The sequence below is a fragment of the Centroberyx gerrardi genome, chromosome 15 (assembly GCF_048128805.1).
Source record: "Centroberyx gerrardi isolate f3 chromosome 15, fCenGer3.hap1.cur.20231027, whole genome shotgun sequence".
In the NCBI taxonomy this organism is placed as follows: domain Eukaryota; kingdom Metazoa; phylum Chordata; class Actinopteri; order Beryciformes; family Berycidae; genus Centroberyx; species Centroberyx gerrardi.
The window spans coordinates 12,381,574-12,396,323 of NC_136011.1; the positions used below are offsets into that span (position 1 = coordinate 12,381,574).

A 14,750-nucleotide genomic window follows, 5' to 3' on the forward strand; every position below is an offset into this window, starting at 1 on the left:
ATTAACAGGATATTCCTGTTCACTTGTGCTGTCCTGACCAAGAAAAAAAAGGTGCAGCTGCCAGCAACACCCTCCCTCTTTCACTGAGGAATATAGGATACTTCTAATGCATGGAAAATAAGTAATGATCCCAAAAGTAATGTGCAGCGTTTTTTTGTTGACATCGAAATTTACCTATAAACCCTTCCCAAGTCTGAGTTTGTACAGATGGTGAAAATCAAAAGTGAAAGCAGAAAGGTCTTTAGGCTACATGCCAAAGTAATCAATTTAATATCCGAGTAAGCCAGCACTCTTAACCAGGTTTGTCATAATCAGAGTATGAGTATTATTCTAACCGAGTTATGATGTTTGCATGCCTCTAACCAAAATGGTTTTATTTGTTTGCAGTTTTGTAGATTTCAACCAAACCCTGTTTCAAAACAGCTTGGGGTCCTGGGTAGTCAGTACCCCCTTTCCCCTCAGTATGGCGCCCAAGACTTGAACCAGCATTCTCTATGCATGTAAAGGCAAGGAGTGCAAGGGTCAAGACACAGCACCCAGATAACAGATTTAAAGCAATATTCCAGAATATAAACTAATCACCAAGATCGGATGCAGTTGGATGAGTTTGTAGTGTTCTGATTTTTACTTCCCATTCATTTGAATGAGCCACGAAAATAGCCTGAAAACTGACTTTTAACACATTTGTGAACAGATTCAACAACAGATTCAGCTACTGTGATTTTCAACTGACTGTGGGTCCAACGTTTTAGAATATAATTTTGCATTTAGCATTTTTATTGATGGAAGAGAAAATAGTGGAGGAATACCATTTAAGAGAGAGAGTTCCTGTTTGGGAGACGGATCTACTTTTATTTTTAAACACTAATTTTAGTGTAAATCAAGAATAGAAATGCAAAATCATGAAGGACCCAGGACTGCTTTATTGTCTTAAAAGCGAAATCTGTTGTTGAATCTGTTCACCAACGTGTTAAATGTGCTTTCATGGTGGTCAAGTGCCAAATAACCCCCATGTTAAAACTAAGGAATATTGCTTTAAAACATCTATGCCTGTGAAAGTGTCATGGATCATGTATGTGTTGCCAGATGTACTGAAAATGACACATGCTTTGGAAGTGATGTCCATATTATTATTTTTATAATAAGCATATGTTAAGCCCACTACATATTTCATCTCTGCAACTAAAAAAACAACCAAAAGAACATAGTAATCCTATAATGAATTTTATAAAGATACAATACCAATACCATAACAAATAAGTACCTATGGGAATAATTAGATGATACTACAGGACATAAAATAGACTACCACAAAGTGGTAAACTCAGAGTGATTCCTACAGACACACACATTATAAGTCCCTATAAGAACATTATAGTGAGTTTTCCTTTAGGTGGGTATGAATAAACATCTGATGCCCACCCACCCCAAAGTTAATCTCTGCCAACGTTTTATTATGCGCAGGGCGTAATTTCCCAGCCGTCGTGCCTATAAACGGAACAGGGAGGGAAAGAGAAACAATAGCTTTCTATGGTCGGCTGATTGTTTTCAATAGAAACTAACGCTTCTAACTGACATACCCACCTGGGAGGAGAGAAAAGGAAAGTCCTACGTCACGCAGCCCTTCCTCGTCTAGCCGCCACATCACTTGCTGCCTTCAAGTGCACCTCTTAAACTCGTAAATACGAAACGTTACCCATTAGCGAGCTTTTTAGCCTGAGATAACATTAAAACGGACCCTGAAAAAAAATAGTTTTTGGGTGGCTGTTGTTTTATTTTAGCAATCAAGCCCTACCGTGCTACTTTGTCCTGCAGCGGTAGAATGAAGAAGGAAAAACCTACATCAGGAATATAATGGATATTTTAATGAATTTAGAAGCCAATGGTTTTTTGTAGTTATCTTATATCAACACACCCAGCCAATCACCATCAAGACACGCCCCCTTAAACACCACACCTTGGCAGTATCACAGCTTTCTCAGTCTCTCTCTTCTTGTCGCTCAGCCTAATCCTAATATTTCCGACAGCACCTGAAGGCAACAAGTGCTACCGCAGGTTTCGAGGTGACGGGAAAGAGGCTCTACAACGCCGAGGAGACCATCTGCGCTTGGTCTTTATTCACAGCATCCCCTGCTATAGCAGACATTTCGGTATTGTAGCGTTTAGGTTTGTTTGTTTATTTTAACATATCGGTAACCTAGTATCGAGGTGGGAGACCTCTTGAAAATGCTTCAGTCTCTAACCAGCAATTCGTGTGTGCGGTTGATACAAAGTCACAAATCGACGTGGTATTTTTTATCGTTAGTCTTGGGCTATCTTCTTTATCTTATATTCGGCGCCGTTGTGTTTTCGTCGGTCGAGCTGCCATATGAAGACCTCCTGCGCCAGGAGCTGCGATCCATTAAAAAACAGTTCCTCCAGGACAATGTGTGTCTATCCGAGGAGCGCCTGGAGAGGTTTTTACAGAAAGCCCTTGAGGCCAGCAATTACGGAGTGTCCATCCTCAACAACGCCTCGGCTAATTGGAACTGGGACTTCACCTCTGCGCTGTTTTTCGCGAGCACCGTGCTGTCCACTACAGGTGAGTGTCGGCCGCAGCTCAGGCTCTCACTGAACCACCGAGTCATAACAGAGCAGATCATACGCCATGTTCAACCAGCATTACGCTTATTGGGCTCCAATTTTGGCCTTTCCCCTGCCTTCATCTCATCATGTAACACAACACCATGCAGGATACCTGAGCTGCCACTAGGCCATACAAACATATAGGCCTACCACATGTCACTACCTCATTAATCATGCAGTGGTAAACAAAAAGTAAACCAGGACATGCAGTAGGTGCTCATCATAAAGAACACAATCACTAATATAGAAAAGCATCACTCAATGTTCTAATGTTTTTAAATGCAGCTATGTCAGAAACACGTCTGTCAGTCTAGAAAGGTGATTGAGATCTATCAAAACGAGGTTAAACTGAGTTAGGTGGGTTTATCCTGTATTACATCCCTGGTTGTTACTATTCATAAGCTAAAGCTATATGCGGCCTGCCCTCCAGTTATGGAAACAGTAAACACTGTTCATATACACATCCTTCAGCAAATAAGACCTTGCTGCAAAGGAACTGCCCTCGTGCAAAGTATAAATAGGCATATGAGTTGCTATATTCTAGACATAAGCACAGTTTCAGGGGCAGTAACATGCAAAATGGGTCTATGATAATAAAAAAAAAAGGAGACCATGTACTTTCCCCCCTCAGTCGCTGACTTTCCCTTATAGCGTCATTGCATAGATCACATCAAATGCAGTGCATAGGCTGTCTTCATTATCTCTTATCTAGCAGTGCACAAAAGTCCATGCATGCTGGCAGATGGTTGCTGTCAGTCAGGCTACCTGAAGAACTTTAGTCCGACCATAAGGCAGTGGTTATCTGTGAGGTTTCAACATACATGACTACCTAGATATAGTGTGCAGGCTGCCTATCGTTCCTGGTTCCTTGTTTAGGTCTCAAACAAACTGCAGTTGATGCATACACAGGGACTTTTCAGCCATCTAGATTAGACAGGGCTCTGACTCTTTGAAACTGTCTTTATACACAGGTGGTACCAGCCAGTATCATTTCCTGAAAATGTATGAACTATCTGAACATAGATCTCTGTGTCCCTTTTATTTCAGCGTATAAAGGAGCATATTGGCATTTCCAGAATCATTTTAATCCCCAAATGGTTTCTCCTCCTAATCATAATAAACCAAATACCTGTTCTATTGTTGGTTGTTGTCTCTTAGTTTTGTAATTCAGTGGGTTACCACACACACCACATCCTCCCCAGGGGAATAAAGACTCGAAATCACTGTATAGCCATGCATTCAACCTATTCTTTACAGAAATGTATGCATCCAATCTATACTTTACAAATCACATCAATTTAATTGATGTGATTTTTTTTTTAAAGACCTATGTGTAAATCACGACCTAATAAGCATCAAACTTAACTTTCTCATTTACATGCTCTTGTCAGAGGGCCATGGGATTTTTTTACTCACTTGTTAGAGTCACATGTCAGAGTCTCTTGTTACAGCAATATCACCTTCACATAATGTATCATGTGCCAGAAACAGGCTCAGTTTCAAAACCTTTGCAGACTGAATTCAGGCTTGTATACTGTACAGACACAATTTTTTTTTAAATACATATCAGCAGCCAGAAACAAGCCTGTTTACTTGGTCTTCATCAGCAGAGACAGAGACATTTGTACATTTGCAGTAACACTTGACATGTATTGTAAACAATGACCTTATTCCACTGTATTAAGCTGTGTATTGACCTATGGATAAGCATTGTAAGTGTGGTAAAATATTTTGTATTTTTTGTAAGTACATGAAAATCTCTTGAAAATCTCTCTAATACATAATTTACATACATCAGCAAACAATACATTATAAATACAAAGTGTGTAAACATAATGTACTAAAATAAGTTCTTCTTTACTGGAATTAGGCTATGGAATGATGTGATTTGTCATATTATTTGCCAGCAGAGAATCATTTGGACCATGTTGTTTATGTTCCTTTTTGTTTCCTGAGTTATCTTGATACAGTATGTTCACATGTTAAATAAAATGAGGGTAGATTTCCACATAGCACATATTATACAAAATGTTCTCATAGGTTAATGCACAGGAATGAAGCCATTGTAAAGTGTTACCAAGATTCAATTTTATGTGCATAACTTCAGATCTGTCCTGAATACCTTTGCTGTCGCATATTGTGTTAACATGAGACTACTACATGAAATAATCGAGGGGGAAAAAAAACCGGCTAAGATTGTATTTTTATCCCATCTGTCATCACACACATGTGACAGAGTTTAATAGAGAAGTATTGTGCGCTCATGGAAACCTGCTCCCACAGCCTCCCACAGTCATGATTGTTATTTTAATATTTTTTGTTTTGTTTGCCTACAGGATATGGTCACACAGCTCCACTGTCCGATGGCGGTAAGGCCTTCTGCATTGTCTATTCCATGATCGGCATCCCCTTCACCCTCCTCTTCCTCACTGCTGTGGTGCAAAGGATCATGGTCTTCAGCACGCGGAGGCCTATCATGTACATCCACAGGCGCTGGGGCGTGTCCAAGCCGTTGGTGGCCATCGTTCACGCCACTCTGCTCGCCATGTTGGCCGTCTCCTGCTTCTTCCTCATCCCCGCCGCTATCTTCTCGGCTCTGGAGGAGAACTGGAACTTCCTGGAGTCTTTCTACTTCTGCTTCATTTCCCTCAGCACCATCGGCCTGGGAGACTACGTACCCGGAGAATCCTTCACTCAGAAGTTCAGGGAGCTCTACAAAGTGGGCATCACCGGTGAGTGCCAATGATCCACCTGTAGTCTAAATAACTCATTTACACACAACTGGTGAAATGCCTGCAGTTCTGTTTGTACTTTGAAGACTATGTTTCTTTACTTATGACCTGGAGGATGTTAGTCATTTCCATGGTAGATGGTAGGTTAGCCAGGTGGTTGTAGAACCTCTGTAGCTGGAAGGTCTCATGTTTGACCCTTTCAGTTCATCCCTGTTGAAGGGTTTTTAAAGGTGCTATGTGTAACATTTTTAAACCACAATTTTAAACCACATTTTAGACCACAATTCCTGGTGCTTCCTGTTGCAAAGAGATTGTCGTTACTTGCTCCATGTGGGCAGGAAGAACAGTGCCTTCCTACCATTAGGACAATTTTTTAATACCATGAATAATATGTTGATCGCATGCTTCAAAATTACAAATATATAGATAGCATTAAGACATACTGTACGTATATATGTATGTCTGTAATCCCATTTTTACCCAAAGACGGCTTCATACCTTGTGACTCGTCACTGTCACAGACTGGTGGATAAGCTAGAGTGAGCTTAACTCTGGCTTAAAGGTTCCAACCTGACCTGGACCTAGCTCGTAAAATATCTGACTAAATTAAACAGAGAGAGAGAGAGAGAGAGAGCTGGACCAGATTAAAACTTTTATTGTACTTCCCTGACAGGCAGGAATCATCAGTTGTGATTTATAGGCCACTGTTACCTTTAACAAAGAAATTAACTGTTGTCATAGCCTGCAACAAAGCAATTAATAGAACAGTTGTCATTGGACAAGGCTATTGATGTTGATATTGACACTGATAGATTGAAAACAACCTGCACTTTGCACATCCAGTGTCTCTGCAGGCCAACAGCACACTTGTATATTGTATCATAGTACAGATGTAAGTTTATTTGCACATTGTACTTTGTCTAAATGGCATCAGAGTCTCTGTGTATATGCCAGGTGCACAGTATCATAGACATGGTTACAGAAAGCAGATTTGCTGCTAGCACGCATGTCATTGCACAGCTCTAAACAATGCTTGTGCTGTTGTGGATGGTTAAACAAATGCATGGCCAAATGAAGTCTGTAGGTGACAGTGGAGTCTGGCACTTGCCACATAGCCAAATAGCTTTTAACATGAACGCTGTAAGACATGCTGAATATCACAAAATCGATTCAATTAGACTAGCCAACCTTTGGGCCGCTTTTTCCACACTTCCACACATTCCTTTCCATGCTGCTGTATGCTACGGACAAGGCCAGCTTTTTTCCACATGCTCCATTTTGCTTTCACCTACATGACCAAAATAAAAATAAAAATGTCTTGTGAGAGGCCATTCATTTCCCTACTGGTCAGTCAGGTCCATCAGATGCATGTGCTGGGGGCATAAGGAGGGGCAGATGTAAGACAGTGCAGTGTAGGAGAAAAATTAGGCTGTGGTTTTATGGAGAGAAGTGAAGGTTTTGCATTTTTGTAGCTTAGTTGTGCAGCTTGCTGTCAGCTGCACTGCCAGGGCTAGGTGTGACTAGAATTTAAAAAAAAAAAAAAAGTCAAAACCAGCCCGAGCCCATTGAGTTTTGACGAGCTGTGTGCGGGCGTAAATGTCGAATAGAATGATTCCTCCCTTCCGTATGAGCTGTGGGTGTACTGTATGTATCAGGCAGTGGGAATGTAGCTCCAGATGGGCCATTCAGTCTTCAGTCGTCACCATGTGTCAGTCTGTAGGAGCGGAGAGCGCTGCGTCAGAGTGTTTGTTTGCAAATGACACAGTGACATGCAGAATAGTTTGTAGAAGTTCCTTTGTGAAAAAAAAAACACCTCGGTGTCGGAAGTAGCATGAGTGTTATGCAATTGTTGATGTCACTGATGTCTGTAACAATTGGAGCATTTAGGACTGCAGAGCCAAATGCCTTTCACATTTCATGTTGATCGTGTTTCCGTTGCTGACTCACACTCAACAGGCGTCTCTTATTCACTGCTCTCTGCCTCTGCTAGTGTTGTAATTAGGGCTGCACGATATATCGTTTCAGCATCGTCATCGCGATGTGCGATGTCAAGTAAGGCAAATTAACTCAAACACATCATGCTACAACTTTTTTGCTGCTTGATGGAAAAGGAAAACTCACGCGGTTCTCATTTTCCATGACTAATCTACAAGAGAAGTCTGTCTGATATAATATAATTTACTCCGATTTAAGGGTTTGTTATAAGAGTATTGTATGTTACCTTTCCAGCTTTCGCGGCTCCGAACCGTGGTTGGGAAGCCCCTGGTGTTGTGCAAGCCTATTTTAGCTTAGCCTGGCTCGTAGCTGGTAACAAGCTTTTTACTAAGAGTCCGGCCCAACTCTGCAGTGGAGAACTGGCACTTTATTTCTGTACAGCAGCGAACATAATGCACGGCCTCTCGGTGACGTTCTAAGCTCTTTTCCCGCTAACTATGGTAACTTTACTCACTTAGCATCCTGCAACTCACTCTGGCTGCGGCTAAGCTAAAAACCCACTCACTTCCTACTACGTCACCCGCGCAGGTTACCCACAAGGCCACCTTCTTAAAGGGGCAAGGCTTGATAAAGCTATTCAAGTCATTTGGTGAAAATTCCTGTATTTTTTCATATCGCAATATATATCGCAGAAAAAAAAATATTGCAATGTCATTTTTTTCCAATATCGTGCAGCCCTAGTTGTAATGCTACTTGTGGATAGAGAGCCTAAGTCCCTCCCCTTCCGGTGGACCACCATGGGACCTTATTTCGGAAAAAATATGTACGGTAGTCAACGGCGAGAGACAAATAACTGTTTGATCCCGTTTGAATTGTGCCATGAATTACACATATGATGTTTTGTCAATTTAAATTATAATTTTGCAAGTCAAGAAAGTCGCAGTTTGTGGTAAAGCTGTTGAACTATAAGACTGTAAAAATACGTAATTAGAAAGACTACACACCCAAAAGTCGCGCAAGTGACGTAACTTCCTCTCTCCACAAGCTACCCAGAGCCGCTGAAGCTAAGTCCCTCTCAGATAGCAGGAGTATTATACACAACCTGGAAGGTAGACAGTAAGAATGGATTTAAACTGGTTTAGGATAGTTTTAGTACAGTGGGGGCTAACGTTAACGCGATGCCTGTGTGTGTTTCCTATGTTTCGTTCCATGTTGGTGTTGGTGACGTATATTGTGCGAGACGAGAGATGTAGTTCACTGAGCGGTTTCACACAAAACTAAACGTTACTGTACTGTTTTACAACAAACTGCGACTTTCTTGACTTGCAAAATTATCTTTTAAATTGACAAAACATCATATGTGTAAGTCATGGCACAATTCAAACGGGATCAAACAATTATTTGTCTCTCGCCGTTGACTACCGTACATATTTTTTCCGAAATAAGGTCCCATGGGGGACAGCGGAAGGGGAGGGACTTAGGCTCTCTATTTGGACCTAACACCAGCCCAGGTATCTTGGGGTTGATTCTACACTGATACCGCGGCCAATAATCCAAATTGAAACTGTCATGAACAAAAATGCTTAAAATGATTGGAAATACAACCAAACATTGCTTTATTATTTTGTTGCTGTATTTTTCTGTTGCTACTTTTTTTACCCTCTGAATTCATGTAAAATATGTACGGAAGGGAATTATGCATACATATAAATTATTAATGTCATCAAACAATCACATCAGGCCTGTAATGTTATTTTCCTGTTTTCATCACTAAGGCTAATGGAAAGAAGTGTGTGCACAGTTCCTTGCAGAGATGCAGTTTTATGTTACACTCATTTCAGCTGAACGTTATCTTATCTAACTATCAAACCTGTCATGCTTTGAACGTCTGACATCTGCATATCAGACGGATGCTTACTAAATTTGGCTTATTGCCTTCCTTTGCCTGCAAAGCCAGGGAGTCATCTTTTCCATATTAGACGCTGTGGTGTTTGTGGGTTTGCCTTTATCAGTTGCACTGAAGGTAAGGCTAGATTTCACTTCTGGATCTGATCAGCAACTTTTTAGCTGCAAGTAGGAAGTGGCCAGCATCATCTGACGCTGCCATGTTTCTCCGCCGTGTTTCTTTACTTGTGTTCATCTTTAGTGCGCCCTCCATCTCCATCCAGCGCACCCACTCTGCTGATACTATACATATATCACAGCAAAATATCACAGCAAAAAGTTTAAAAGGTCATGCAACTGCTGTAGGTTAAAAAATTATACCATGGAAAAAATCCTACAGTAATATCATAAGAGATAAAAGATAGCATAAAGTATGGTAAGATCACTATGAACACACTGTTGCGAACATGGTAAGCTAGCCGCTGCCCCCTTGTGTCAGTACAGATTAGTAACAAATTTAGTGCACAGCAAAACTTTCAAATATCATGCAATGGCTATAGATGAAATATGTACAAAAATATAACACATTTGAAATAAAAATCCTACAGTGTCAGAGACACACTACAAGATCCTATAGGAATATCATAGGGATTTTTTTGTTTGAGTTAATAGAGAATGCAGGGTTAAGGTTTGATTTTGGTATGGCAGTATTTTTAACAAAACCAGTACTCTATGCACTAGGTTCACTTATTATAAAACGTCTCATAATCCAATCCCTCTGTCTGTTATTGTCTGTTGTCTCGGCAGTATACCTAATCCTGGGCCTGATCGTCATGCTGGTGGTGCTGGAGACCCTCTGTGAGCTGCAGCAGCTGAAGCAGCTGAGGAAGATGTTCTACCTGAAGAAGGAGAAGCCGCAGGACCGCCTGGCCATCCTGGAGCACGACCACCTGTCCTTCACCACGGTGTCCGACAGAGCCACGGCCCTCAGAGAGGACAAAACTCACCCAGTTCTGGCCTCTCCCAGCGCGGATGATCCCATGATCCAGTAAACACCCGTAAACACCTGATTTAAGGATGAAAATGTGAAAGTAGTGGGTAATACTCATAAGGGTATTAGTATATAGTACATGAGTAGATCATAAGCCTCAGCTGTATGCATTCTGCAAAGCTCAGCCCTGACAACTTTTAGTAAACAGTTAGTGAGTGAGTGAGTGAGTGTTAGTTGAGAATAACAAGGGCAAGCAAAACAGTCTCCTTTATCAAAACAACAATGGAAATATAGTGCGATGCAGCAGAAATGAAATTTGTGTACATTGATAAGGCAGGACATTTAGTCTTGTTTATTTCTATGAAGGCATAGTTATTGATAAAATAAATACCTTTTATTGTATTGAAGTTTAATTTGTCAGTAGGCTGACTCACAGGAGAAAAGCTCCTCTATCAGCTGTTATTTATAGGATCTTTAGAGAAATTTTAGAAAGCCCGGTCTTTAAAATCTAGCTGAAATGTCTCAAAATTCTCTGTAGCCTGTCAAAGCCTAGTACATAAATAGTTAAGAGATATTTCACAGGTTTGTGGAATGCACATAATCAGGTAAATGGTATAAGGTATATAGTACTGAATTATTGACACACTGGTTAAAGATGAGTTAAAAACAGCACAAGTAATGAGCTATAATCTGTGTCCAGAAAGATTTTAAAATTATGACCCTTTATTCAGATGGAACTTGTGCAGGAAAATTGATTATTCCCAATGTTTCATGAGATTTTATTTTTATAGAAAATTGTCCGTTATTGGCACCGCTTGTTCTAAAACTAGTCAAAGTTTGTTGTTTGGTAACTCATTCAGATTCAGTATAGCTGCTTGACATATGACCCATCTAAATCACAGGCATCACGGTTTAAGTTCTGTAACGCTTTATTGCAATCTTTTCAGCTTGATTTGATGAAGCCTGATGATTTTTTGAGAAAATTTTGGGGTCTTGTTTAGTTCCTTGGCATAGTGTGAATTACATGGTTGACTAATGAAATGTGATCTGAGGGAAGTTGCCACCCTGCTGAAACAGATACAGATCTTGCTTGAAATTCCCCGTGTATGTACAGTGGCAGTACAATTGTGGTTTTAAACAAATTAATTCACTCTGAATCTGAACCTTGACATTTCACTAGTTAACCATGCAGTCCACACCATACTAGCATAAAATAATGGCTGAACCTGATCCGTACCAGAAAGCTAATTGAGTTGCAGAGGCTGCTGCTGCTTGAAAGAGCATCTGAAAGGAAAAGACCATGAACTCTGTGATCTGTGTGCCGTACAAGAATGTCTATGTGACATTTTACCAAACAACAAGCTTGTTTTTTGTTAGAATAAAAGCAACTGTTCAGAAGATTTTTTTGAACAGTTGGCTCTGAATATAAGAACGTAGTTTTCAAATAGTTTTGAGTACAGAATATAGCCCACTGGCTCTAGTATTTATGCTTTGCAGCACTTTTGGCTCATCTTTACCGAGGGTGTTAATTATTCTGATTGCACTCTACATTATCACATTTCATAGTGAATGAAGGAAAAAAAACATTTCTCTGTTGTTATATGGTGTATTATCTCAACATGTTGCAATGCTATTTAAAAGCTGTTAATATTTGTTGATAATCACTGTAATTTATTGATTTGCCTGAAAGGGATTAATGTGTATTAGACTGTGTGAAAAGGGAAATGAAGTTAATAGCCTAGTTCAAAAATGGAACCACAGAAGGGCCGGCCAATGCATTGTATCGTCAATAAAGAGAGCTCGCTTTACAGATGTACTGGTGCCATCCAGTAAGATAGAATAAACATGTTTTGCATTTCCATGGTTCCACAGACGAGGTATATTTCATGGGTAAAAACAGGAGATGTTTTTAGATAGATGCTGTTATTGTTTTAGTGGATAATTTGTAAAAGGCTTGATTATTACTCTGAGCAAGGCTAGAGCAAGAGGTTGAATCGAAACTATTTTTACTGTATTTAAGAAACTTGAACGTAAAAAGTATATATTTTTAAAATTGTCACGAGGGATGTTTACAAATGTTTGTTTGTAATTTATGAAGATAATTGCATACTAGAAAAGGTGTATTAGGGAAACTTGAGACTATAAAGGGTTAGGGTTAGTGCAGTGCAGTTGAAATATCTCCCAGTCCTGTTAATCTGACACTTCTGTTTTTACTCTGCATATCAAAGAATGGGAACTTTCCATATTTGGAACTGAGGCCTGTGCATAATACAATTGCAAGTTTGTATGACAAGACACTCCTGTATGTATTTTTAAATAACGACGTTTGTAGGTGGAAAAATAATGTTCTGACAAAGGTAGTACTGCTTTCATGTCATCCGTCCGTCTTCTGTAATATTCCGTCTGGGGCAAACAGAAGCCTGTACATGATTGTGTAGCATACCGTAGTAATGTAGACTCATGCGTTGAATATACTAGTTAGTAAACTTTAATAGCGAGATACGCATTTGCTGTGCATCTTTACAATGTTTCAGCTTCACTAAGGGGCTGAACCTCTGACCTCATCAGTTTCTGCTTCGTCGCCACATCAGGACACAGTAGTAGCCTTTTATATAGTCTTGAATGTAATGTTTTTTTTATGCTGTTGAGCACACAGTGAGCTTAAAGGCCTGACATGGAGCCAGAGTGCAGTGCAGCACCACTCCACTGGCTTTGTTTATGTACACTTTAAACATGGCATGTATATTGGAAACAGTGCTTGGAGGTGAGCTGCGGGACTGTGTGTCTGTGCCACATTGTGATATAACCAGCAAGTTAGTGACCGATTGTGGTGGCATCTAAAGTACTATGTCATGGTAATACTTCACACAGCCACCAGGCCTGCAGTTCATCTCTACACTGGACGGCGCCTTCATGTAAACTACGAAACATTAATACTGTGTTGATATTGTTAACTGAGCAAAAGGAGAACTTGAATTTCGGGGTTTTCTCTTATCATTGTAAGATGTTTTACTGTTCAGTGGATATATTGACCCTTCATCTTTATTGTATAATTTGCAGTGTTTGTTGTTGTACACATACAACTTGTTCGTGATGAAATTGAGGAACTGTCAGGGAAAATAGTGCCGTCCTGGTCCATTAGCATTCTCTGTCATCAGGGAGTAAATAGTGAGACAAAACATACTGAAATTGTTGATTTATGCTTTCAAAACTAAAAGGTGTAGAATATTTTGCATCGCAGAACTGTGAAAGATTTGTCCGATATGTTTTGGTGCACAAGTTAATAGGTACAGTTGAGTATTTCAGTATTACATCATCGATATTGTAATACTCAGTATCTACAGGGTCCAGATGGAGTACCAGGGTTCATGTTAAACTCATTTCAACATAAGATATAATCTTAAGGAGAATATGAACTGTAAAACATCACAGTGTCTTAAATAAAGTGTTGGTTTCTTATTACGTAATCTGACTTCTTATTTGATTGATGCTCTCATTTCATGCTCTGCAAGCAGCCACTGTTAACCTTCTTCTCTCAGTAAATAGAGTGGAGTGTGATGGCCGCTACAGCTGTGTGAAAATAAAAATATTTCTACAAAAGAGTAATTCTAATGAAGACAAGAAAGGTTGAGATTTTGGGGCAGCGGACAGGCTTCACAACAAAGCCACTTATGTGAACTTGGGAGCTAGTCCTGGGTAAAGCAGATCGGAGCAGATGGTAATGAATGTGCTTTTATCTTGGAGGCTTTGAAGTGACTGTTTAACTGTTGTATTTTTGACAAGAGGGAATTAAATTACTGGGACTTGAATGTACTATTTCAAGTCATTCTCATCTGTGTGTAAGACATGAAGAGGTGTCCATTCAGATTTTTAGCACATCTTTGTCTCCATCAGGGAAGAGCGCTAATTAAAGACAAGTGAATAAGAGGGTTTCATATAAAAGATATCCCAACTAATCATTAATAGAATAGTCCTATGAAAGCATGAAAGGCAATGATTTGCACATCAGACTGAGCCTATGTGATACTTCTTGAAAGAGGAGGCATTGACAACAGTTGAAAGAAGCTGATGTATTTATCATGAGGAACACCCGAAGAACATGACCCGAAGGTCTCTGCGGCACAAAGGCAGAGTGTGCAGTATATTCACTGGTTCAGGAGTGGAATCAGCATATCTAAAGAAATATGAGAAAAGCAATTCAACGAAAGAGCCAAAAAAAAAAAAAAGGATTACATTGATCTGTCTGACTCTTTTTTGTTCCTTCATCTTACCTGTCAGTGATATTCTGACTCCTCAGGGGTTCCAGTCCTGTCAAAGCATTTCAATCTCAGCCTTCATCCTACTGCTACAGAGTATATTGAGCTTTATGGCCACCGGCAGCCAAGTCTCTCTAAGGAGAGTGAAATGGTATTTTTTGTTAAGGTGCTGGCAGTCCAGCTGTGCAAAATAGCGAGGAAAGCAGCACCTTTGTTTTCTTTACCAGTCATATCAGTAGTAGAGCAGAAGTGTAATTGTCCCTGACATGCAAGCTCTTTTTACTCCAGAGCCACTAAGCCGAAATCCCTGTTATCAAGTTTAAATAG

General features: G+C 40.0%; 1 protein-coding gene across 1 annotated transcript; it reads left to right on the plus strand.

Moving 5' to 3' along the window:
• The first annotated feature begins 2,043 nt into the window (after positions 1–2,043).
• Positions 2,044–13,629, plus strand: kcnk1b (potassium channel, subfamily K, member 1b). Its single transcript, XM_071901405.2, has 3 exons — positions 2,044–2,581; positions 4,962–5,357; positions 9,984–13,629. Exons 1-3 carry the CDS (start codon positions 2,227–2,229, stop codon positions 10,226–10,228), a joined length of 996 nt encoding a protein of 331 aa, XP_071757506.1. The 5' UTR covers positions 2,044–2,226; the 3' UTR covers positions 10,229–13,629.
• Positions 13,630–14,750: the final 1,121 nt, after the last annotated feature.